This window comes from Prunus persica, chromosome G1, assembly GCF_000346465.2.
Source record: "Prunus persica cultivar Lovell chromosome G1, Prunus_persica_NCBIv2, whole genome shotgun sequence".
Lineage (NCBI taxonomy): Eukaryota > Viridiplantae > Streptophyta > Magnoliopsida > Rosales > Rosaceae > Prunus > Prunus persica.
This window is the reverse complement of record NC_034009.1, coordinates 36,352,872-36,377,182: the sequence shown is the minus strand read 5'-3', so window position 1 is coordinate 36,377,182 and position 24,311 is coordinate 36,352,872. Positions and strand designations below refer to the sequence as shown.

Below are 24,311 nucleotides of genomic sequence, written 5' to 3'. Positions count from 1 at the left end.
GTTGGAGATGGTTAAAGAGGTTCCTAAGATTTCCCCCCTTTTTTATACATGTTCTTCACGCTTTTACTCAGGAGCTGTGTGCCTTGCCCCCTGCATGCAAATTATAAGTTATAACCAGACAAGAACACAAAAAAGTATGAAGTTCCGATTGAATCATAATCTTCCGGTGATTCTTGACTGGAAGAGCAGAAAACTGAAACAAATGTTCTTGCCTTAACGGTAGCCTACGTCATCCGATTCGAATGAGTTCTCGTATAACTACATCCCAAAGCAACAATTAAATTTTCCATTAGCTCATTGGATCATCAAGCTCAATCCCAATTTTAAAAAATTGCAAGTACTTCTTACCCTGCAATTTGACCTTGCACAGGCCATGGTCTCCGGTCATCAATAATGGAATAATTTAAAGATTATATCCATGCTTGTGTAGCTATGAATGGCACCAGCATGTCATGGTCTCTACTGAAATTAGTGAAATCAAATATAAATCACTAAAAATAAATTGATGTGTATATATATATGTATTTCAAAATTAAGGTAGGTAACTCCTATTGTACTGCTCTATTTCAAAATTCAGTGGACCCACAAAATGAAGAGGACCAATGAGTTGCTGGTGTGAAAGTATCAAATCACAACTAAGCCTAGCCCCTATGGAAGAAAGACAAATTGCTAAATTTTAGTATCAAAGTGCTATGACTTTCTGATTCTCTTTCTTTGTGACCAAAATATTAGCAAGCAAAGAATATGTTGGTTGTGAGTAAAGTGTTACCTATTTCATACAGAAGGGCAGTCACCGAAGAGCAATCAGGTCCACCATTTAGCCAAAGCATTAGAGGATCCTCTTCTGCCCTCCTCTCTGACTTGACAAAGTAGCAGAAGAGCTGCACCCCCCTGCTTCCCCCACTCCCACGTACCTAGCAATTCACATAAATATATGATTACGTATGTACAGTTATTTATGTTGTCAAGTAAATGCTTAATTTATGCCGGCCAACTCTGATAATCTAGACCACACATTCTGACAAAAGTCAATATGAACATTTTCCCCATATATATGCATTCAGCACTAACGCTAACTGATATTCTGCAGCAACATAGACGAATATAAATACCCAGTTTCGAGTTCGAAAGGAAGAGGTCCATGTATTCCGGGAAGAGACTTATCGAGTGAGGGAGAGCCTGCAAGCAGCTGTGAGCAAAGCTGTGAAGAAACCAGAAGTAGAAGTAGAAGCAGCATACCATGGCAAAGAGAAGAAAGCCTTGCCCTGGGATTTGATATTAGCATTGGCCCTTGTTTCTACTACCTTTATACTGTACAATCAAGGTTTATGCTTGTATGTATATGGAGGACATGGAGCACAACGTGCAGTCTTATTGTGAATACAGTTGCCTAAAGTTTGGGGTTAGGGGATACGTCGACTAAAAAGTTGGCTGGCTGGGATAATAATAAGAGCCACGACAAAATGGTTGAGTTACTAGGGACAAGAAAAACTAAAAGTCCTTTTTTCACAATTTTGTTAATTTTGTTAATTTTCTTCCATTTAGTTTCCAAATTCTATTGTAGTTAAAACTCAAAATCGTAAAACGAAAATTTCCATTCTTTCTATAAGCTATTTTTTTTCTAGGGACAATAATATGAGGATGGATAAACACCCTAATTAATTTTCCTTTTCTTTCTTGTACCTTCGTCAATTCTCTCTCTCTACTTACTCTACATCATACACAATTCATAAATCACTATCAGATATTGTTTACAAGAATCAACAGCCACTCCATGTTCAGAGTAGAAGCCAAAAGTATTGGCGACCATTTTGCATCGCTGCACCGGTAGCCTCATCTTTTCTCATTATCGACTTTCTCAACTTTGAGTTTCTTTGTCATACGTCCAAAGATGTTTGTGTAGAGCTTAGCATCCCTCTTGTTGCTTTCAACTTGTAGTCGTTTCAAATTCTTCTCAATCAACTTGACCTCCCTGTAAAATTGAAAAATAAATACAATGTTCCACAAAGCACAGAAGACTTCAAAACAAATTGTGCATATGGATTAAGAAAATCGGTTTTTTTCAGTTACCTGTTCTGAGGATCAACCTCGAGAGCTTTCTTAATGTCTAATTCGGCCAAGACCAAATCTGCAACTTGCATATATGCTTGTGCCCGTCTGTACAAGGCCTTTACATTATGGAACTCGATATCTAGTACCTGTGGAGGATCACAACATAGAAAATATGATGAGATTTGCCCTAATATTTTTTCCCCAAAATGTTGAGACATGTAGAATGATGAAATCATGTGAATGCTAGAAGACGCAGAAACTTCATCCATCAGTTTTTTGGGTACAGCTTACCTTTGAACATAACTTGATTGCTTCCTGAAAGTCATTTAGTTTTAAGCTACATGCTGCACCATTCAACCAGAAAGACAGTCTAAGCTCTCTTGCTAGCTTTGACTCATCGTCCCCAAAGTTACCATCTTCACTAACATAGTCAACACCCTGAAATAAGAGGAAAGCAACAGACAAATATGAAGTTGATTAAAATAGAACCAACATAAGGTCCATTCGGGAGTCAAAATTGCACCATGTTACCTTATCATACTTTTTTCCTGCTTTCTGATACTTCCCCTCTTTAAAGAGAAGGTTGCCTTCCTCTTTCTTCCTTCTGGCTGCCTCAAGTCGCTCATGATTAATCATTTCCCATGGTGCTTTCTCCTTTTCATAAAAGAGAAGTGAAGAGTGATAATTAAGAAAGTAATTGTAGTAGCGCTTGAAACTTTGTAGTTGTGAGAGAAAAATGGGAAATTTGTGCCTCCTAGCGTCATTACAAATATATTGGAAAAGTACAGTTTCAAATCCCACAATTTCATCAAAATGATCATTACCCTGATAAAATCTAGCATTTCAACTTCAAAGACGATATTTGAATGTGGTGGAACTACAGCCAGGTCCCGCCTTGCTTCAACGCTTCCAAATCCAAAATCAGGATGTATAGTCAATATTGCCTGTTCTCCCTTCTTCATTGTTGCAACTGCTCGGTCTAAACCAGCAATCACTTGTTCTGTAGATAGTAAGATGCAAATATTAGCCAGAAATCCTTTTGAGCTTTCTTCTTGATTATCAGACAAAAAGATGCCGAGAGAGAGAGAGAGAGAGAGACAATGAACTTGGAGTAACTGACCTTCGTCGGTGATAAATTCCAAAGGCTGCTCTCCATCTATTCCTTTTTTCTCAAAGACAGTGCCATCTTCAAGCCTAGCTACATAGCTAACTGCAGCAGTTGGAGATGTACAGAAATGTTTAAGTTAACTAGTGGAATGGTACGATATCACAGGTTCATTATGTATTCCAAAAATTACTTACTATGACCTTCAATAATAGTTGGTAAACCATCTGATAGAAGTTTTTTTATTAGTTACACATTTGGGGAGGGGGGATATCAACTTGGGACCTCCTTTTTAGAAAATAGGTGTGACTATCAATTGGGCTATCCTGTTGGGCTATCCTGAAGGCCTGTAGATATTTGATATCAATGCCTGTGCATGAATGAAAGAACCTTTTCTTATCGGAATAAATATGAAAAATAAATATGAAACAGACAAACATTTTTTGTAATTAACTACAAATTATCATTGAATGTGTATAATTTAACAAAATATTATCTCGCATTCTACATATACTTAACATTTCTAATTGCTTTCAAGATCAGGTAAACTTTTACCTCCAGGTACTTCCTAACTGATTCTAGTAATATTGCTAAAATAATGCGCATCTCAATAAACTTACCAGTAACACTTGCACTTTCATTAGCAACCCACGCACCTTCCCCTTCTTTCAAGACCTTCTTTACTACCTTGGCATCACCAGTAACATCAATAACAGGCTTGAAAGACACCAACTCCAGATCAATGTTCAGCACAGAACTTGGAGGGACAGAATGAAACCCATTGTTTGCATCCCTCCCCTCCACACCAAAGGCATCTACAATTATTTATCAACTTTCAACGTCAGACGATTCAATTTTTTTCTTTTTGCCAGACATAGCAGTTTGACAACAAGGATCCAAAGACATACACTGAGGTTGAACAATTAATCTGACCTTCTCTCCCCTTTTCATTGTCTTGATTGCTTTTGGCAATGCTGAACAAAAATGACCTGAAACAAACACAAACCCCACGTTATTCAATTATCACAAATTGGTATAATCACAAAGGAATTGCCTTTCCCCATTAAAATCACATCATATTAAAATAAAAAAAGAAAATACCATCTTTCACATAGAATTCAATTCCTTCTTCTGGAGTCTCTGCAACAACGGTACCATCAACCAACGCCACCCGATACTTGACTGCATTCACAACAAAATTCCAATAAAAACATCAAAATTGATGTTGACAGAACTGTAATTACATGCTAACACAATATAATAACCAATAAACAACTCAAATTGATTAGATAATGAGGCATCAGAGTACCAAGAACTTCATCCAAATCACCAGGCCCCTCATTCCTCTCTCCTTTCTCGATAATTTTCTTCACAATCCCACCATCTTTGCTTAAATCCACCACTGTGATCCACGAAACGAGTTCGACTTCGAATCGAACAATAGCATTGGACGGCACAACAGAGCCACCCCCACCAACAACACCATAGCCCAGCTCAGCAGGCAATGTGAACAATGCAATCTCTCCCTTCTTCATAGAGATGACGCCATGGTCCAAACCCTTCACCACTCGACCCTGACCGAGCTTAATGGTGAGAGGCTCGTCTCTGTCTCTGGTCGACTCGAACTTCGTCCCATCAAGCAGAGTTCCAACGTAGTGCACTAAATTCAAATTCCCACGCTCAATGTCTCTAAAATTATAATATAATTAAATAATTAAAATTTATGAGCTGGCACTTTACCAGTGGCTTCGTCACCGAGCTCGGGGGTTTCGTAGCCATGACCGCGCTTGAGGAGCTTCTTCTTGAGACCACAGGTACCGAGCTCTCTCTCTTCGCCAACTTTGAGAGGCGGCGCTGATTCGATCACCTCGCCGGGCTCCTCGTCGAGGTCGTCCTCATTCTGAATGTCTGACACGTCTGTGGCTTTCTCGGCCTCCATGGTGCAATCGGAACTCTAAGCGACGGTAGCACGGAAGCTGTGATTTTTCGGTGGGTGAGATTAAATCAGAGTCAGGGGATAAGCCGACGAGGCTCGGCAGTGGTGCGGTTATGTGGATAAACAAAAATAGGGAGCGGAAAATCAAACCCAGTATAGCCGAGCCCAGCGGCGATACGCTTTGAAAAAATTCGAATATTTAAATAGTATATACGCTTTCAATAAAATTGGAATAGTATAGCCAGGCGGCTATACTGTATTCGAATGTTTAAATCGTATAGCCGCACGGCTGTACTCTGTAAATATATTCAAATATTTAAATAGTATAGCCGAACGGCGATACTCTTTCAATAAATTGAAATATTTAAATAGTATAGCCGACCGGCTATACGCTTTGAATGATTTCAAATATTTAAATTAATATAGGGTATAGCCGATCGGCTAGCCTCTTTGGAAAAAATCTAATATTTAAATAGTATACCGGTCGGCGATACGCTGTCAATAAATTGGAATATTTAAATAGTATAGCCGCTCGGCCATACTGTTTGAATATATTCGAATATTTAAATTGTATAGCCGTGCGGCTGTACTTTGTAAATATATTCGAATATTTAAACAGTATAGCCGGTCGGCTATACGCTTTGAATGAATTTGAATATTTAAATAGTATAGCCGGTCGGCTATACGCTTGGAATAAATTTGAATATTTAAATACTATAGCTGCGCGGCTATACTGTTTGAGTATATTCCAATATTTAAATAATATAGCCGCCCGGCTATACCTTTTAAATATATTTGAATTTTGTTTTTGTTTTATTTTTTTAAAAACAAAATTTGTGGTTTTAGTTTAATATTTTTAATTAAGAAATATCTTAGTTTTATTTAATTATTATTTATTTCTTAATTAATTAGTATTTAAATATTTTAATTAATTTCATATATTACATAATATATAGTAATTAATTATTTTTTGTACTTTATTTTTAAAAAAATTCGTAAAAATTAGTATGGTTAGTTAAATATTTGTAATTAAGTAATATCTTAGCCTTATTTAATTACTTTAATTAGTTATTATTTCTTTAGTGAATAATTAGTATTTAAATATTTTAATTAATTTCATAAATTACTTAATACATAGTATTTAATTCCTTTAAATTCTTTTATGGACTTGAAAAACTATTTGTGATTAAGATATATGTTGCCATAAATATTGCAGTGTTAAACCCATAAACTACCCTCACTAAGCATTAAGTTTATCTATGTGGGGGTTTCTTATCGTTCATTCATATTCTTTTGATATTTGCAGTTGTGGTAGCTTCGAAGACCTTTACAAATTACAACAGCTGAAACTATCTTACAGTACGGCAAAAGAAACAAAGCTATTATCCAAATTAAATCGATTTTAAAAGAGGTTAACTCTTATTTTCATATGGAACTATAATTATTATTGGGCTAATTTAATTGAAAGAATCAAATTATTTGCGAATTATAAACAAAAAAACAAATCCATGTTTTTACACGTGGTGGCTAGCTCGCGACTCTGCCGGTGGGCGAAAAAACCCATAGAATTTTTATGAAGCTTTGATTTGTTCAGTTGAATAATGTGGGCATCACAAGAAAGCTCTAGAATCATTAATAAACTTTTGGTTTGTCACAAGCTAAATGATGTGATACGACTTTGAGATCTGTCCATTTTCATTTGGTGGGCTATTCTCTATCTTAAGCTACTAACTTAGGCAACACAATGTTTTTAATAGAAAATTAGAAATATTTTATCATATTTCTCTTCTAACATTTTTGTTTTGTTTTTGTAAGTATTTGTCTTGTGTGTTAGGTTAGGTTGATATAGAATATGGTAATTCTATATTTAGTATTACTAATCCTATTTCTTCTGCGACTTGCTAACAAACAATAAGAAATTCTTCTATATGAATATTTGGACATTATTGCCGTGCAGACTCAATGTATTTTTTACTATTTCTCTATGCTTTCTTCTTTATTTACAATAGCATTCGCACAATAATAATGTGCGAATATCCAGATGAGATAATAACGGATTATGTATAACACCCAATAAAAATTCATATTAAAATAAATTGAATTTAAGATAAACAAATTAATTACATATGTGTCATGGTTTTTGGAGTACAAGAATATTACTACCATTTTGTTATCTCACCTTTAAAATTAAAACCCGCAACACCATTAAAAGAAAAATATTGGAATAATCTGGTACTCATCCAAAGTTTTAAAAAAAGGAACATTATGTGTAAATTGTAATATAATGTCAATTAAGCAATTAAAACACAATTAAGCAATAACCCAAGTTTTTTTTCTCATAATTTTGCTTGTATTTGCAGCAAAGTAGATAGGCTTTAAAAGTTGTCCTGAAACAGAATGCATATATACAAACAAACTCACTTCAAACTTTCAAACCAGCTCTAATTTCAAAACCTGAATTTTGTACAGACACTTTTCAAGTTTCAATCACATAAGAAAATGAATCAAAACCACAAGAAATTTCCCATTACAGAACGATCAGAAAGCAACACTTCTCTTTGTAACAGCATAGCTTCTGCTTCTTGGGTAGAACAAGTCAGGCTTGACATCACCAGCAGCATGTTCATCAAAATCAGCAGGCCCGTCTTCATCAATCCTGCCCATGGCCACGCTGCTACACTTGGGAAGCACAGCTTTTGATCCCATGGTGGTGGTTGTAGCAGATCGCTTCAGCTGCTGCTCTTTCAATATTGCATCCACATCAATCCTTGTTCCATAGCTCCTGGCAGAGGCAGCTCTGATAAGCTCTGAAAAATCATCACCACTGGCTTCACTCGACCCAGAAGTTGACCTAGAGCTGAAGCTTTTGGGAAGGCTTGAAGAGAACTGGCCACCTGGGCCTCCCATGGTGTTGCCATAGCTCACTCTCTCAGCCACATCTGTCATGCTTCTCACATAAAAGTCCTTGGCTTTGCTCAGAGCTCTGATGGGTACTGTGATGATTCTCATGAACTTGTTTTTGTTCTGTTCTTTGGTGCTTCTCATGTTGCACAACTTTTTTATGTGACAAGAAATCAAAATTGTTGATTGAGCAAAAGGGTTATAGTGGGATTTGATTGAAATTGGGTTTATGAGGGAAATGAAAAAATGAGAGAGAGAGAGAGAGAGAGAGAGAGAGAGAGAGAGGCAGAGGTGCGTTAAGAGGCAATGTGAATATATACGGTTTTGTAGAGGGTGACCAAGAAACAACGTGGTGGAGTAAAGTATGAACAAGGAGGTGGGTTTAGACTTTTTCAGAACCCACGAGACTAGAAAAGGCAAAGAGATAAGAACAAAGAGGTGTGTGGTGTGCTAAGATTTTCGGCTTTTCTAATCAGGAATGTTAACTAATTTCTCTTTCTCTTTTTGCTTTTCTTATGCAGTTTATTTCACGTGTATTAAATGCAAAATATTTATATTTTACTTAAACAGAGATTAAATAGTTTTTGATATTTTACTTAAAAAGAGATTAAATAGTTTTTGAACACATTAAATAAATAAATCTATGTACAAGTGGAATACAGGTAACATAAACTGAATGAGGAATACAAGGATTAGTGATGTGGGCTAAGGCGGTTTTTATTTATTTTAGTTTTGTTTTTAATATGTTAATTTATTGCATTCTTAAAATTGGTACTTTAAATGTTTTTTTATTGTAATGTTATCTAATGAAGTTTTGCTTTCATAAAAATAAATAAAAATTAATGGGGAATACAAGGAATGAAAAGCAAGAGGGAAAGGCTGTTTGCATTCTTAATTAATTTGAAATGATGAAGTAGGCCAAAATTGAAAAGACGGTTTAAGTTGACATGGGGGTTTTCCACATTTGTATGTTGTTGTTGCTCCTCTCATCCATTTGACGAGTCATCTGCTGGTGGCTTAATGGTCAAATTGCAAACCAATTACACGCTCATTTCTTGTAAAAGGAGCTTCTCTTCTCTTCCATGGCAATCCTGTGTGTGTAAGTTAAAACAATGATCAACTTAATATAAAAAAATTCAATCATTTGTATTTTGGTCAAAATAAAAAAAATTCAGTCAATTGCTGCCACTGCAATGCAATGACTGCTATCTAAAATTATTGAACAATTGAATTAGTGTTCTCCGCAGTGAGGCCATGGCAGACATTGACTCTGTCACACGATGAGTGCTCTTTGACTGGTTTTGGTAATTTCATGAAAAAAAGACTTGGCGTGGGATAAAGTTTAGACCCAAATAAATATAAAAAGGGTTTTCTAAAAAAAGAGGCAAAGAATTATGTGCTTAACACGAGTTAAATATTATAAAAGAAAATTGAAAGCTGGCCAACATATATGATATATAATTTGTGGGCGCCGGTTGTATGCGCGTGTTTGGAAAAAAAAATGATTAGGATATTGCAATTAAGTACCAATCACATAAGTTTGACTTGAATAAACAAGTATTATGACATTTCTTGTTTGTATGTTATTTGTTTGATACAAGTCATGATTTATTTTACATTATTTTAGATTATATAGAGAGAAATTCGAATTCGGGTGCAGAATAAAAAACGCATTCGCACTATCCAACTTACCTAAGCTCATATATTCCTTGTTTGTATGTTATATAATGTGCCCAATTTTCTCAAAAGTTTCATGAAATTATGATAAAAATTAAACATAGACTTTTGACCAGAAAACGGCCCAAAGTTCAATGATCTGCTTCAAAGATTAGGCCCAACCCAGATAGGCTTTTTCTTCTTTTGGTGGGTGCATGTATGAAATACATGGGTCTGTTTTCAATTTATCCATTAAGGCTGCGTTACGTATCTCATTTTCCACCACAAGTTTATAGCAAGCAGATGTGTACATCCACAAGCCAAGAAGATTTTATAGCAAGTACAATGCAGTCAAAATTTGCTCATCACTCTGTCGCAGGGACAATCCCAAAAGACAATCAAAGACAAAGAGGAGCAAATTATGAAGGAGCCAGGGCTGAAACTGGTGCTGCTGGTTAGCTTGGTTTCATCAATGGCTGTGATGGTGTACACGTGTCAGGCAGCCAGCAACCTCCACCCTCTGATCCTCATACCTGGGAATGGCGGGAACCAGCTGGAAGCCCGGCTAACCAGCAAGTACAAGCCCTCTAGTCTGCTGTGCAGCCGTTGGTACCCATTTCAGAGGAAGAAGGACGGCTGGTTTAGGCTCTGGTTCGACCCGAGTGTCCTCTTGGCTCCTTTCACCTCCTGCTTTGCTGAGCGCATGACGCTTTATTATGACCCTGATTTGGATGATTACCAAAATGCCCCTGGGATCGAGACCAGGGTGCCTCACTTTGGTTCCACCCAGTCTCTTCTCTACCTCGACCCCAATCTCAAGTAAGCTCATTTGTTGCTTAAGTTAATTTCTGCATTCATAGAAGGTTGTTTTAAAAAATTTGAGAAATTTTCACTTGTCACAAAGTTTAGAATATCAATTATGTTGCGCCAATGTTACATGAACAATGTCGCATTTTATCGTTTATAACATAATATTATTGAGATTGAAAGTGTGACAGCATAACACGAATGTTAAAAATCGATTTTATGTTTGCACTAATAGTAGATAACTACATTTGTATATAGGCGCATCACGGGATACATGGCACCTCTAGTGGAATCATTGGAAAACATTGGCTATGTCAACGAAAAAACCCTATTTGGGGCCCCATATGATTTTCGGTATGGTTTGGCACCAGAAGATCATCCAGCCCATGTTGGTTCCAAGTTCTTACAAGACCTAAAAGATTTGATAGAAAATGCAAGCACCTCTAATGGAGGAAGGCCAGTAATTCTTGTGTCACACAGCTTAGGAGGCCTCTTTGCTCTCCACCTCCTCAACCGGAACACACCTTCGTGGCGCCGGAAATTCATCAAACACTTTGTTTCACTCTCCACACCATGGGGTGGCACAGTGGACGAAATGCTCACATTTGCCTCAGGCAACACATTAGGGGTGCCCCTAGTCGATCCATTGCTAGTAAGAGAAGAGCAAAGGAGCTCAGAGAGCAACCTTTGGCTAATGCCAAACCCTAAATTATTTGGTCGTAAAACCCCACTTGTAATCACCCCAAGCGCTACATATTCAGCCTCTGATATTCCACAATTTCTCAGCGACATTGGATTTGAACAAGGTGTTCACCCTTTCAAAACGCGCGTTTTGGGCTTGATGGATCAGCTGGTTGCTCCCGGGGTGCCTATTACTTGTGTTTTTGGAAGTGGTGTGAAGACAGTGGAGACTTTGTTCTATGGAAACAGGGGTTTTGATGAGCAGCCTGAGATTGTTTATGGGGATGGAGATGGGACTGTGAACATGGTGAGCTTAATGGCACATGAATCTCTATGGTCTGATGTGAAAAATCAAACCCTAAAAACCATCAGAATTCCTGGGGTTTCTCATACGGCCATACTCAAAGACGAAGGTGCACTTGATCAAATTGTCAGAGAAATTTCTGGGATAAATTCCCAGCTTAGTTTTGTTGAGAATGTAATTAGTGTTGAGTGAATTTTGATCATATGTGGAAAAGGCGCTGCAGCAGCACTATACCTATCCCACATCGGAAATAAGAAAAAAATTGCTCTTGATACCAAATGAGCAAATCAATTGGGATTTTTTTTAAAATTTTCTTAAATACAAATTTGAAAGGAGGGGAAATATTTGTGTTTTATTTTTAATTCAGGGCGAACATTTTAAAAAGAAGAGCATAGGAGTTCGTGAAGAATGGAAGGCCCGTGGGGCGGGACCCACCAGAGCGTGGCTTTCATAAAGCGCCAGGCTGCCAGCTCGGTGGTTTGACCGATCGTGAGGATCTAAAGATTTGTAATTCACTTTCCTCAAATTAAAAAAATAAAATTGTAAAAAGAAAAAAGATTTATAATTTACATTTGCCTCGATTGGCAATTTTTGGCTTTCCGGTGTCCGGTTTGACCACTTTCAAGTCTTTGGACGATTGCAGAGAGAGAGAGAGAGAGAGAGAGAGAGATGCACTTGCTTTCTTATGACCAATCACGTACTTCCACGTGGTTGGGAACCGTGCGTTCAAAGAGCCAGACACTTTTTCCCTGGCTTAATAAGTTACATTTAATTTATCAGAGCAAAAACAAAAGTTGCATTTAATTTATATTAATTAACTGTGTGATTGTATAAAATTATAATATAATCAGAGTGAGGACTGAGTATAGCCTTGACTAATAATATTCTTTTCTCAACCTAGGTGGACTGGGAGTGTGACATTTCCTCTATTATTGGTATGTTTAAAACATTCATAAAGGATTTCTAAATGTGAGGAGATAGAAATGATTCACAATGGCTCTCTATAATTTAATGTTGTTTTATTTTATGTATGTTAAACCTTTAATTAATGATAATTATTTTTTATATTTTTTTTATAGAGATGGACCAATTAAAAAAAAAGTTATAGCATTTATGACTCATTAAACTAGATAATATGATTTGAGTTAAAAATTTATAGAGAGCTTCTAAAATAACTTTTATATGTTTGTAGTTAAATTTTACTAAAAAATAGAGAGCATGATTGTAAATGCTCTTACTAATATGGAATTGGGTGAGGATTAATTGAATTGAGAATGAGTCAAAATCCGAACTCTTATTGAAGTTGTTTATCAAACTATCTAGAATCAGGGTAGGAATGATATTGATTCCCTACAAGTTGTTTACTAAATAATTAAACCAGTTTGATTACTAAAATGTCCTTGTTCTAAATTAATTATTTTATATGCAAATTTTTGCTGGGTTAAAGTGAATAACAAATTTGAAATTTTAAAAACCGTGTGATGGTATAATGGGTAGAAAAGATTGATTTATAATGCGTTAGTTCTCCAATAATTAGAATACCACCTCCACCCAAGAGTCCAAATTCCTCCAAAATAAGGAGTTGAATTCCTAATTTTGTGTGGGTCCACATTTTCATTCATTTATGTGAAGTAAACATGTGAGTAATTAGTAATAGGAATTCAACTCCTTATTTTGATTCCCATTATAAATTAATAAATATGCCATTATGTTCCTTCTCTTCCTCTTGACAATGAGGTTTGCAAGCGAAATTCTATTATGAGGGTGTCATATATGGACTCCTCATGTGAACCTTTATATTAGTCACATGATCATTTTATTAAACTTAAGTGAAGTTACTATTCACATGAATTATGTGGTTAATATTGAGGTCCACATCTATGGTTCATATATGACACTCTCACCATAAAACAATTCAAAGTTTGCAAATTACCAACTCGTCTAAAAGACCAACCCATCAAATGCTCAATGGCCTTTTTGGGTTTGAATCTTCACATCTTCAAAACCAAATCCAAAAAAATAGAGAGAAATTTAGACTTCAACAAGAGAAGACTTGAAACAATTTACAAAGTATATTAATTTGGAGAAAGAAAAAAATGTTGAATATACAGAGAAACAATATTAATTACTAAATCCACAAGAAGCATTTTGTTAAAAAAAAAAAAAAAAAAAAACCAATTCACTTACAAAAAGAGTGAGAACTAAATTTATCAACATTTGCATACCAACTTTTTATTTTTTTAAAAGCTTGCACACCAACTTATTCCTTAAAAAAAAAAAAATTCATATGAAAACATGAACAAGCGACCACTCATAAAATTTAATAGATTTTGTGAGGCATTTAATATTTACTATAATTGAATAAAACCACTATGCTCATATATTACAATTTATATCCATTATCTTAATATATTTCTTCAACCGTTCTATCAACCCACTAATACTTTTTTATTTTTCTGCGAGAGCTGGCCAAGCCATTGGTGGTTGAATCTGACCATTCAAACCTAGCAAACCTACCATGAACATGGTGGAAGGTTTCAAGCACGCTTTGTAACCTTTTTTTGGTAGATACAGAGATTTTTTAATTTAAAAAAAAAGTTTATATCACTATTTTTTATCCAAAGTCATTAAAAGAAATGTTGATTAAATAAAAGTTAAAAAAGTTTATTAGTTTATAATTTTAAATTTAACTACATAATATAATTCAGTCAAACAACCTTCATTAAAAATAATTCAGTCAAAAACAACCTCTATCCTATCTGGGCATTGGTTACATAATTACATTGTCACAGATGCAGACTCTAGGCCACTGCATCTGCATGCTTATACAGAATTGCATGAATATCGATAATACAAAAATAAATTACAAAAAACAAGAAGAAAAAATTATCATCAGATATTACTGTGTCTGTGACCAAAAACAAGGTATGACTGCACGTGTGGTGCACAGTTTGCCAGGACTTGCAGAACCGGAGATAGCCGGTAACCCACACACATACACAAATCTATCATTTACTCGAGGAAATTTAAGAAAATAATAATAATAAACAAATTTTTGGGGGTTTTCGTCACCTGCCCCCACAAGAAGACCAGCAGAGCAGTGGAGGAGACTGTGCAGAAGAAGATAGCTTTTTTTCTTATGCTTTTCTTTCTTCTGCCCTTCTCTTTTCTAACTTGCTATCATGGTGTGGTTCTGAGCTTTCTCATTCTCACATGTCTTTGTTGTTGTAATTCTTTCTGAGAAATTTATAAAATTATTCTCTGCATTCTTTTTGGTCAGTTGGGTGAGTGCTGTTTGAGTGATATGATATGAGTGAGTTTGGACCCTTTTGTCACTTTTGAATGCCTTCTTGCTTTTTTTCTTCCCTGATCTGAGGTTTATGATTTCAAACTTTTTATTGAGCTTGAAGAGGAAGTGAGAGCTTTGGTATTGGAGAAGAAGATTACTACTTCATGATGTGCTTGATTTGGTGATGATTATAATGATGGTTGTGGTAGTGGTGGTGAAGAAGAAGAAGGTGGGCCTTTTGACCATAGAAAGAGATCAGATAAAGCAAGGAAATAGGAGAAAAGATATCCCCTTTGGCATTTGATGGTCTTTGTTGCTTGCTTGTAATTGTCAATGAGAAGGTTTAGCCAAAGAGAGTAAAGGAAAGCAACAGTGAGAGAGAAAACTCTCCCTCCTCTCTTTTCCACACTTTCTCTCTCCATCTTCTCTTCTTTATCTCCTTTACTTTGCCACACGCTTCTTGCTGGGTGGATGTGATGGGACAGATTGGTCTTCAAGTGGAATTCTTGTTTTTTGGTGTCTTTGGATTTTGAGGGTCTTTAACTCTTTCTTATCCAAGCCAAGTGTAGTTTATTTGGTTTTCTTCCTGATTTGCAAAAGGGGTTCTAAAAATGCCTATGTACCAGCCAACTGGTAGGAGAAGAGTTGGGGATATGAAGTTTGATGTGGGTAGTGGTGGCCAAGTTCTAGATCTGGACACTGCAGTGAAAGATGGGATTTTGGGTGGTGGAGATGGGTTAATTTGTGGTGGTGGTGTTGGTGTTGGTGTTGTGGCTGAAAAGTTGGATCTGAAGAAGATGATTGAGGAGCTTGAGTCCATTGAGATTCCTTCAGTCTTCATTTGCCCAATCTCATTGGAGCCAATGCAAGACCCTGTAACCCTTTGCACGGGTCAGACTTACGAGAGATCAAACATTCTCAAATGGTTCTCTTTGGGCCACTATACTTGTCCCACAACAATGCAAGAGCTCTGGGATGATTCAGTCACACCGAACAAGACCCTTCAGCAGCTGATTTGCAGTTGGTTTTCACAGAAGTACTTGGCCATGAAGAAGAGGTCAGAGGATGTGCAAGGAAGGGTTTTGGAGATTCTGGAGACACTGAAGAAGGTTAAGGGCCAAGCCAGAGTTCAAGCTCTCAAGGAGCTCAGACAGGTAGTGACTGCTCATGCATCAGCTAAGAACACAGTGGTGGACAATGGAGGTGTTGCTTTGATTACTTCTCTGTTGGGTCCTTTCACTTCACACGCTGTTGGGTCAGAAGCAATTGGGACACTAGTGAATTTGAACCTCAGTTCAGAAGCCAAGACAATTCTGATGCAACCGGCAAAGATATCGTTAATGGTTGATATGTTGAATGAGGGATCCATTGAGACCAAGATCAATTGTACGAAATTGATTGAAGTTTTGATGGAGGGCAAGGATTTGGAGTCAGAAAACGTCTCAAGCTTGAGTCTTGTGGTTGGATTGTTGAGGTTAGTGAAGGATAAAAGACACTGTAATGGTGTTTTGCCTGGTCTCAGTCTGCTGAAGACAATTTGTTCGCATGAGTCAGTCAGGAACTCGGTTGTGAGCGTCGGGGCAGTTCCTCAATTGATTGAGCTCTTACCCAATTTGAATCATGAGTGTTTGGAGTTAGCCCTTCATATCCTAGAAGTTTTGTCAACGCTTCCTGAGGGAAGGCAGGCTTTGAAAGATTGTCCTAAGACAATCCCCTGTGTGGTTAGGCTATTGATGAAGGTTTCAGAGAGCTGCACTCAGCTTGCATTGTCAATCTTGTGGGCGGTTTGCAAGCTCGCCCCGGACGAATGCGCTTCGCTTGCTGTGGAGGCAGGTTTGGCAGCCAAGCTGCTTCTTGTAATTCAGAGTGGTTGCAATCCTGTATTGAAGCAAAGGGCTGCAGAGCTCTTGAAGTTGTGTAGTCTAAATTACACTGCCACAATATTTATTTCCAAGTGTAAGCTTACTAGAACAATACAATGAAGAGAAAGAAAAAAGGTACTTTGTTGATATACATTCTCTCAATTTTTCATTGTCCCAATGGATAAAGGAGCCAAAGAGCTCGTGGGATCCAAGAAAATTCAAGACAAAAGTCACTTGTGGTGTTTCTGGGGTACCTTTCTTTATTGTGTATACTAAAAATCTTTGATGGGATCAATTGTTTCCACCACCAGAAGCATCATAATGTGGATCAATTTGGGCACTGTATCAAAATTTTCATACCTACAATTCCACTGTCTATAAGCTTTGCCTTTTTGCCAAGAAGCCTCAACAATTTTCAAGCCAAATTAAGTTCTTTTTGTTTGTTGTCTTGTCAACAATGGTTACAGATAGGTTGCTTGTTTCTTCATGTCCAAACAAGAGAGTGGCTTTTATCATGTACCTGTAAAGGAGTTGAGTGAAGGGAAAACTTTACTGTAATTGTAGTTGATGTTGCTTGGCTTATGCAGCCCCATTGATTCTCAGTCATATTTCCCTCTTGTAAAGATCTAGGCAGATTTGGATTTTGCAGGGTTCATTCATTGAGCCTGTTGGGCAGATAAAGTCATGTACAATGAGCATTGAACACTAAATTTTTAATTTTTACATGATGGTTTTTGAATTTGCCACAAATTGAGGAATTCCCATTCCCTCATTTATGTTTGGCACTGTGCTGTTCTGATTTACGTTGTCCTTTGATGACTTGAGAGAGCTGACTAGCTAAGAGATGGGTGGAGGAGAGGGGGGGCCTTTCGTGTTTGCTTGTTTTGTTTGCTTTCCCTTCATTTATTGGATGCATTGACTGGCAACAGGGCTGGGAAGGAGGACATTGTTTTACTCTTTGTGGAAAAGCTGCTACAGAAACAGGGGTTTCTTGATTCATACGTGAACGAAAAGTTAAGTGAGAAGGGAAAACAAAACTGACTGAGCCAACTAATGAAAACACCTAGAAAAAATTATATCAGTGAAAAATTAGCCAACTAATCCCAAGTCCTATCAAAATCATTGATAATCATCTTAAGATGATATTGCAATGCTTTTTGGATTCCCAAAGTTTCAATGTTTTTTGTTTTAATATTTTGGAATAATAAAATTAGAATTAAGATGCGAGGCACTTATTGCTTAAGTGGGTTAAGTGAGGTTATACCTGCACTCGAGATAATGCGTTCAATTCATCCTTTTTTAATATCGCTTGTATAAAAAATAAAAAATAAAAGTACTTTACAGTTGAAAACTTGAAATTAGATGAAGCATTTTAAGGGCCCTCAAAGTCACTTTTGTTGTCACGAATGGACACACATGGACAAAGCCTTTGGGCCCTTGGCAATGAAAAGAAATTTGTTCAAGAGGGGAAAAAGAGAGCATTGAAACCTTGTCTACCTGAAAAGCAGAGAGGACAAGAACCAAAAAATTCTTTTGTAGCATTTGCAATTGCAACATGGCATCTTTGAATGGAAATAATGCCGGCCAAAACCAAAAAGACTCGAAATAATGGAAATATAAATAATAATTTTGAGTCGTTCACAATACTTCTGTGAAAATTACATAGTTGTCCCTCAGCCTGCTGCTTCAATTATTTCTTGAAAAATATTCACCTCCAAAAACGTATTTTTTCTTTTGTCAAGTTACCTGTAATTTATATTTTTTTATATAAAATTGTATACATTTCACAATTGGAACAATCATAACTAGTGAAGCTTTAATGCATCAAGTTTTTATTATATATAAAGTGATATTCTAAACTATTGTAATATGTGAGAAGGGGGATTGAATTCGAGTGCAAGAAAGCAAAGATACTGTTTTAACCAACTGACCTAACTCATATATGCATAATGTAAAATTGAATTCAGAGTCGGGCCACAAATTAAAATTTGAATTTACTCAAGCCCAAAATCCAAATCAACCTACAAGGTAAGTAGATGTAAAAACCCAACAAACATTGAATTCATGGGCTTAGAGCTTGGAAAGTAAACTTCATTCACCTGTTTCCCTGGGCCATGAAAAACTTTCAAAAAAATTTATTTTTTATTTGGTCAAGCAGATAAGGTCCAAAAGGCATCTGTGCTTTAGTCTGTTATAATCTTGGAGCTCATATGATTGGATCCAATATCATACCTGGATCTACCTAATCATATATTTATCTTGTGCTGGACAAAATAATTTGGTTTTTCACACGGGAACGTGCACACGTGGCATCTTTCTATAGAACTACCACTATCGACAAGGATAGTTCGTAAACCAGCGGATCCAATACCCGAACTTTCCACTGCGCCCGTACCTTTTTTGAACGTCCCATTTTTCAATCCGTCACTTTCTTCCTTCCTCCCAAAAACAAAAAAATGTCATGGCTCGCACGCTCTTTCGCTGACTCTCTACGGCTCGACGACGACGGTGGTGCCGAGAACGACGTCGTACCGAACAACAATGACAAAGCACCAATCTCACCCACCACCGACACCAAACCCCAAGAAGATGACAATGGAAGAAGTGGAATTGAATCTGCAGACGAGGAACAAGACGACGCCCAAACCAGAGGCGTGAAGGATGACCTCGACGAATTCAAACAAACCCTGACCCGCCAATTCTGGGGCGTCGCTACCTTCCTCGCGCCACCGCCTTCGGACTCCTCCACGCTGTCCACTCGATCAGGTCCCGATTTCGATCGATCTGAGCCGCCTGATAATCGGCCCGAGCAATTGGCGATGGATTTGATTGAAGACGAAGAGGATGAATTGGAAGAGTGCGCTGTTGGGGTCACTGAGGAGGTCCTGGCATTCGCTAAAAACATCGCGATGCATCCAGAAACGTGGCTGGACTTTCCTCTTGATGAGGAAGAGGACTTAGGCGGTATGTATAGATAGAAATATATACACAAAATGATATGCATGTATGTATGTATGAATGTAGGTCTCAGTTCTCATTGGTCAATTTAGAAGTGTGGAAAATTCGATGCGGTTAAAATGTACATTGCATAATCTTCTTCAAATTATTGACTACAAGGCTTAACATTCAATCTTTAATCAATGTGTTGGTTTTTTGAAAATCTTAAATTAGGAATATAAAATTTTCTCTTTACCAATGGGGGATGTTATGCACAATGCAGTTGACAATAGTTGCAGAAATTTGAATGAGTTCATGGTGAAATTGTTGGAAGAGGAGTTTGATTACATTGGACAAAACCCTTAGTTTTGATATTTTCTCTTTCCTGATCAAACTTATTGCTCTTTTTTAATCATGTAGTTCGATGGTTGATGCCTAATTCATACACCTTTCTTATTTTAGATTTTGAAATGTCTGATGCCCAGCAAGAGCATGCTCTGGCGATTGAACATTTTGCTCCAAGATTAGCTGCTTTGAGATTTGAACTCTGTCCATGCCATATGAGCGAGAGTTACTTCTGGAAAGTCTATTTTGTGCTTCTGCATTCGAGGCTCAATAAGCAGGATGCGGAGATTTTGTCCACACCCCAAGTAAGCTTCCCTTTTGTATATAGTGTCCCTCAAATAATTGATTAAGTTTGATGCTGTTTCAAACATAGGCCTTCAGATTCTGAATTAAAGTTGCTACTATAGTGGAATTAGTTTACAGGATTTTAGTACCATAACATGTAATATATTAAAGTGGGAATTTGTGCTTCGTGCCAATTCTAGAGTTGCAGCCTTCCATTTGTTTCTTCTTATCCGAGGCCAAACTTCATTGTATCTCACAAGTTCTTGTTGCTTTTGGTTAGCTAGATCCTCCATTAGAGTTTGCCAACTTTTCCAGGCCTGGGTTTTGATAGTTCTAGATGTTCATTCAGGCATGTTGGATATTCATCTCTAGAAGAGTTCAACTTCAATACTTTATTTAGGTTATTGTTTGTCTTGTTAAGTTTGTTGATCAGGAAAAAGGAAAAAAAGAGGAGAGATAAGAGGTCAGTCGGTCTGTGGTTCTAAATGAAGTTTGTTTCAAGGCTGTTAGTGTATTTTGTTTTGATGTCTCAAGTTCCGTTTCCTCATGGGGGAATAAAGTTAGGATTTAGAAATTCTGGACTAGATAGATAGTTTCAGAAAAATTGGAATAAATTTTGAGACCAAAGTTTTGTTTGCACTTTTTGATTGAACAATTGCCTGGTTTATATTTCTTTTCTGAAATTTCATGCAGTCTAACATATCGGTTGCAGGTAATGGAAGCCAGAGCAAAGTGGATGCAGGAGCTACAATGTCAGACTATGTCAGAATACGAAGGATTTGGAAGAAACACTTCTTTTCTAAAAGACAATTCTAACATACCAAATGATGATTTTGTTCCGGTCTCATCCTGTAGTGTTTATTATGAGGACAAGCTGCTAAGGACACATCCTTATGAATCAACCATGTCCCCCACAGTCCATGAGACTGAGAAGCATCCAGTTGAGAGTAATGAGATGCCATTCATTGATAAGTCTGTTATTGAAGAAAATCCCATCATTAAGATAGAGGATAAGAATTTAACAGTTGGTCCATCCTCTAAGATACTAGACAATATCTATGAAGATGATGAGGATGACTGGCCAGAGGAAGATTCTGATTTAGGCGGATATAGTGGAACGGCTATTCATGCGGTAAATGAAGAAGACATATCTTTCAGTGATCTCGAGGACGATGATTTCCTTACACCCACAAAACTCAAGATTGTCTCAAAGAAATAAGAAACCTCAAGGAAAGAGAGGTTAATCATCGGTATGGTGCTCTGCTCATTGGATAAAAGATGGAATCTTAAGTCATCTATGAACACCGGTGGTGGTGAGGACTTGTATATCACTTGTCAATTGCCCTGCAAAAATAGTCCTACATTAGGACTCTTCTATGCACCTGCAGATTGTTCTACTGAATAGTCCTGCGCTGGGACTCTTCTAAGTCGTTGCTGATTACCCTATGGAATAGTCCCACACCGGGACTCAAGCCTCTCTTGATGCTATTTGTTCTGAATACCAATTTGTACATGATGTGTTGCCACCTTGTCATTGAAGTCTTTACAGAAAAGTATATGTCTTGATTGATTGTAATTACAATATTTAGGGATTTTGAGAGAGGGTACAAGAGGTCATTTCATCAATGAATTGCCCCAATTTCGTGTCTTTAAAAGAAAATTTGCAAGATGAATGTATTACCATTGGATCAATAAAACCGATTTTGCCTTTCTTGTTGTATATCTTCTGCATATATCATCATTTTTAGGAATTTTGGTGTTGTGCTATATTATGTAAATCCTCTGCTTCATCAAGCCACCCCCATTACACAAGCTTTCAAACCTTGGAAGAAAAATAGAAAGGGAAAGGAAACCCAAGAAAACTATACACCAGGTTAAAAGGAATAAACACCACCACCCCCAGCTTAATCTGTTACAAACACAACTTCTTCAGCCCTACCATCATCACCAACATCATCAATAATAATAAAAAGGGGAAAGAATATACTTTTGAAAGGACAATACCTAAAATAAATATGCTATTCAATAAACTGCTAAACTGGTATGACATCATTCTTTGATGCACATCTCAAAATAATACCCTCAAGTCTAGCTGGAAAGATATATTTGGCCCACTGCCATCCTGTCATGATCGGGTCCGGCTCAGGGGGAGGAACAATCATCAACGAATTGTCATTTCTTTAAATATTCGGTACTTCTTCGTAAAGGGTATAGCCGAGCGGCTATACTTTTAAAATATTATACTCTTTAAAATATATATTTTTTGAAGAATATATTTCCACATTACACCAAAAATAAAATATAGCACACTGTGACGCTCAGATTTTCGCTACTTATCTGTATTCCAAAAGAATTTGCAGGATAAAAGTTAAGTACGCATCCAGCATCAAGGAGTTAGAGGAAAAAAAAGGCATGCAGAATCAAACTGGATCTCCAGTGCTCTGAAGATATTAGGGGGGAAAAAAGAACATAACTTAAAAACAGAAACCTTTGCCATTAGAATTAGATGGTAGTTCCCTCATGGGTGATCACGCTGCGAATTCGTACAGGCTATCTAGAGGCCCTGACTTGCAAATTTTAACATTGATATGTGGCCAAGACAAAAGTTGAAACATATCAATAGACATCGACAATACCAATTTCAACCTGTACATCTTTAACCTAGAGTGGTTTCAGAAAAGAAAGGCATGAACTGCCGCGTACGCAAATGTCATGGCTATGAAAGCTCTTGTTCATTTGTTAACAAAAGTTTACAAGTAGCATTACTTATAATTAGTATTTAATTGAAGTAATTAAGCAATACATTTTGGCATAATGTTTTATCCAAACATTGTAATCGAAACTTTAATTGCGATGTCAAGGGCTTGATTGTTTTGTTAGCAAGCTTCATTTGGGTGTTTGTGTTACTAATCGAATTTTTAGTTCTCATTTTTTGTGTCATGCATTGTGATTCCACAATTCTAGTCTTGTAAATGTGAAACTCTAAAATTGGGAACATTGAGAGAGGATTAAGAGAGGAGAATCCAATTCTATAATAAATGGCCACGCTTTTTAATTGAAATCATATGAAGAAAACAATCCCAATCCTCTAAAACAATTAAGGTAAATACCGTGTGTTCATTATTACATTGCATGAGTGAAGGCATGAAATCCATATATATATGTGCATCTCATCTCCATATTAGGTTCTATATCTATCTGCCCTCTTGGTGTTACTCTTGCTTTTAGAAAAAAGAAAAGAAGGTTAAAAACTCAAGTGGAAAAGATGAGTTACTATAATTCCAATCCTCAGCCAGCCCCAGTCATTGCTCCCCCTCCTCAAGGTACCGTGTACCGTGTATATATAGTCTCTTTCTAATGAAGGATTTGTCAAATATTTACAACTTAGTTGGAGTGATCAGTTAGATTTTTCATACTTGTTTGGAGACAAACAATGGGTTTATAATTTTATTTGAATAGTCATAAAAGTGTATATTTTGAATTTTTATATATATTTGCTATCCTTGTTTTGTGGATGTTTTTTTTATATAATTTTGTTATAATTTCTGGATCAATCAAATGGGTTGTACTTGTTGTAGGTTATGGTGGTTATCCTCCACCTGGATATACAGCACAAGGCTATCCTCAGCCTCCTCCGCCGCCTCAAGTAATTTATCAACCTCCTCCATCACCACCACCACCACCACCACCAACAGAAACACAATCTAAATCTAAATCCAATAATGGTTGCTTGCAAGGATGGTAATTAGCTATATCTCTGTTTCTCTCTCAAATTGTTTAATCTGCAGTTGGTTCATGTTGCTTAAATTTATGTACTTTTTATGTTTGCAGTTTGGCTGGTCTTTGTTGCTGCTGCTGTTTGGAGATTTGCTTCTGAAAAGGGTGCTTCATTTCATACATTTGAATTTGATCTTGTAGTGTTTGCTGTCATTGAAATGAAATAACCATATGAAGTTTCATGAGACCATATCGTAACTTGTTTTGGAATTTCTTGGCAATCAATCTAAGTGGTAAAACTTTTGGATCACTGACGCCCTCCAGATCATGATCACACGGTTGAAAACGAAATATGCTTTTGAGCCATAAAAATTTCATTTTGCAATAAACCGAAATGGAAAATTTCATTTTCAACCCAAAAAAAAAGAAGAAAA

General features: G+C 36.7%; 6 protein-coding genes and 1 pseudogene across 6 annotated transcripts; 4 read left to right on the top strand and 3 right to left on the bottom strand.

Moving 5' to 3' along the window:
- LOC109947429 lies at positions 64-1,520 on the bottom strand (annotated as a pseudogene).
- On the bottom strand, positions 1,581-5,256 carry LOC18790027 (peptidyl-prolyl cis-trans isomerase FKBP62). Its single transcript, XM_007221796.2, has 11 exons — positions 4,898-5,256; positions 4,467-4,817; positions 4,259-4,339; positions 4,066-4,146; positions 3,778-3,972; positions 3,173-3,262; positions 2,877-3,052; positions 2,584-2,706; positions 2,344-2,490; positions 2,071-2,198; positions 1,581-1,972 (listed from the first exon to the last, which is right to left on the bottom strand). Exons 1-11 carry the CDS (start codon positions 5,094-5,096, stop codon positions 1,834-1,836), a joined length of 1,710 nt encoding a protein of 569 aa, XP_007221858.1. The 5' UTR covers positions 5,097-5,256; the 3' UTR covers positions 1,581-1,833.
- Positions 7,404-8,302, bottom strand: LOC18790477. Its single transcript, XM_007223534.2, has one exon. It carries the CDS (start codon positions 8,136-8,138, stop codon positions 7,632-7,634), a length of 507 nt encoding a protein of 168 aa, XP_007223596.1. The 5' UTR covers positions 8,139-8,302; the 3' UTR covers positions 7,404-7,631.
- LOC18790294 (lecithin-cholesterol acyltransferase-like 1) lies at positions 9,933-11,751 on the top strand. Its single transcript, XM_007224006.2, has 2 exons — positions 9,933-10,469; positions 10,716-11,751. The coding sequence occupies exons 1-2, from the start codon at positions 10,072-10,074 to the stop codon at positions 11,632-11,634; spliced, it is 1,317 nt and encodes a 438-aa protein (XP_007224068.2). The 5' UTR covers positions 9,933-10,071; the 3' UTR covers positions 11,635-11,751.
- Positions 14,225-17,318, top strand: LOC18789312 (U-box domain-containing protein 30). Its single transcript, XM_007225701.2, has one exon. It carries the CDS (start codon positions 15,343-15,345, stop codon positions 16,711-16,713), a length of 1,371 nt encoding a protein of 456 aa, XP_007225763.1. The 5' UTR covers positions 14,225-15,342; the 3' UTR covers positions 16,714-17,318.
- LOC18789482 lies at positions 18,963-21,880 on the top strand. The gene is made up of 3 exons (XM_007222779.2): positions 18,963-19,557; positions 19,993-20,180; positions 20,873-21,880. The coding sequence occupies exons 1-3, from the start codon at positions 19,050-19,052 to the stop codon at positions 21,377-21,379; spliced, it is 1,203 nt and encodes a 400-aa protein (XP_007222841.1). The 5' UTR covers positions 18,963-19,049; the 3' UTR covers positions 21,380-21,880.
- On the top strand, positions 23,367-24,127 carry LOC109946842 (cysteine-rich and transmembrane domain-containing protein A-like). The gene is made up of 3 exons (XM_020555859.1): positions 23,367-23,483; positions 23,739-23,901; positions 23,992-24,127. The coding sequence occupies exons 1-3, from the start codon at positions 23,426-23,428 to the stop codon at positions 24,035-24,037; spliced, it is 267 nt and encodes an 88-aa protein (XP_020411448.1). The 5' UTR covers positions 23,367-23,425; the 3' UTR covers positions 24,038-24,127.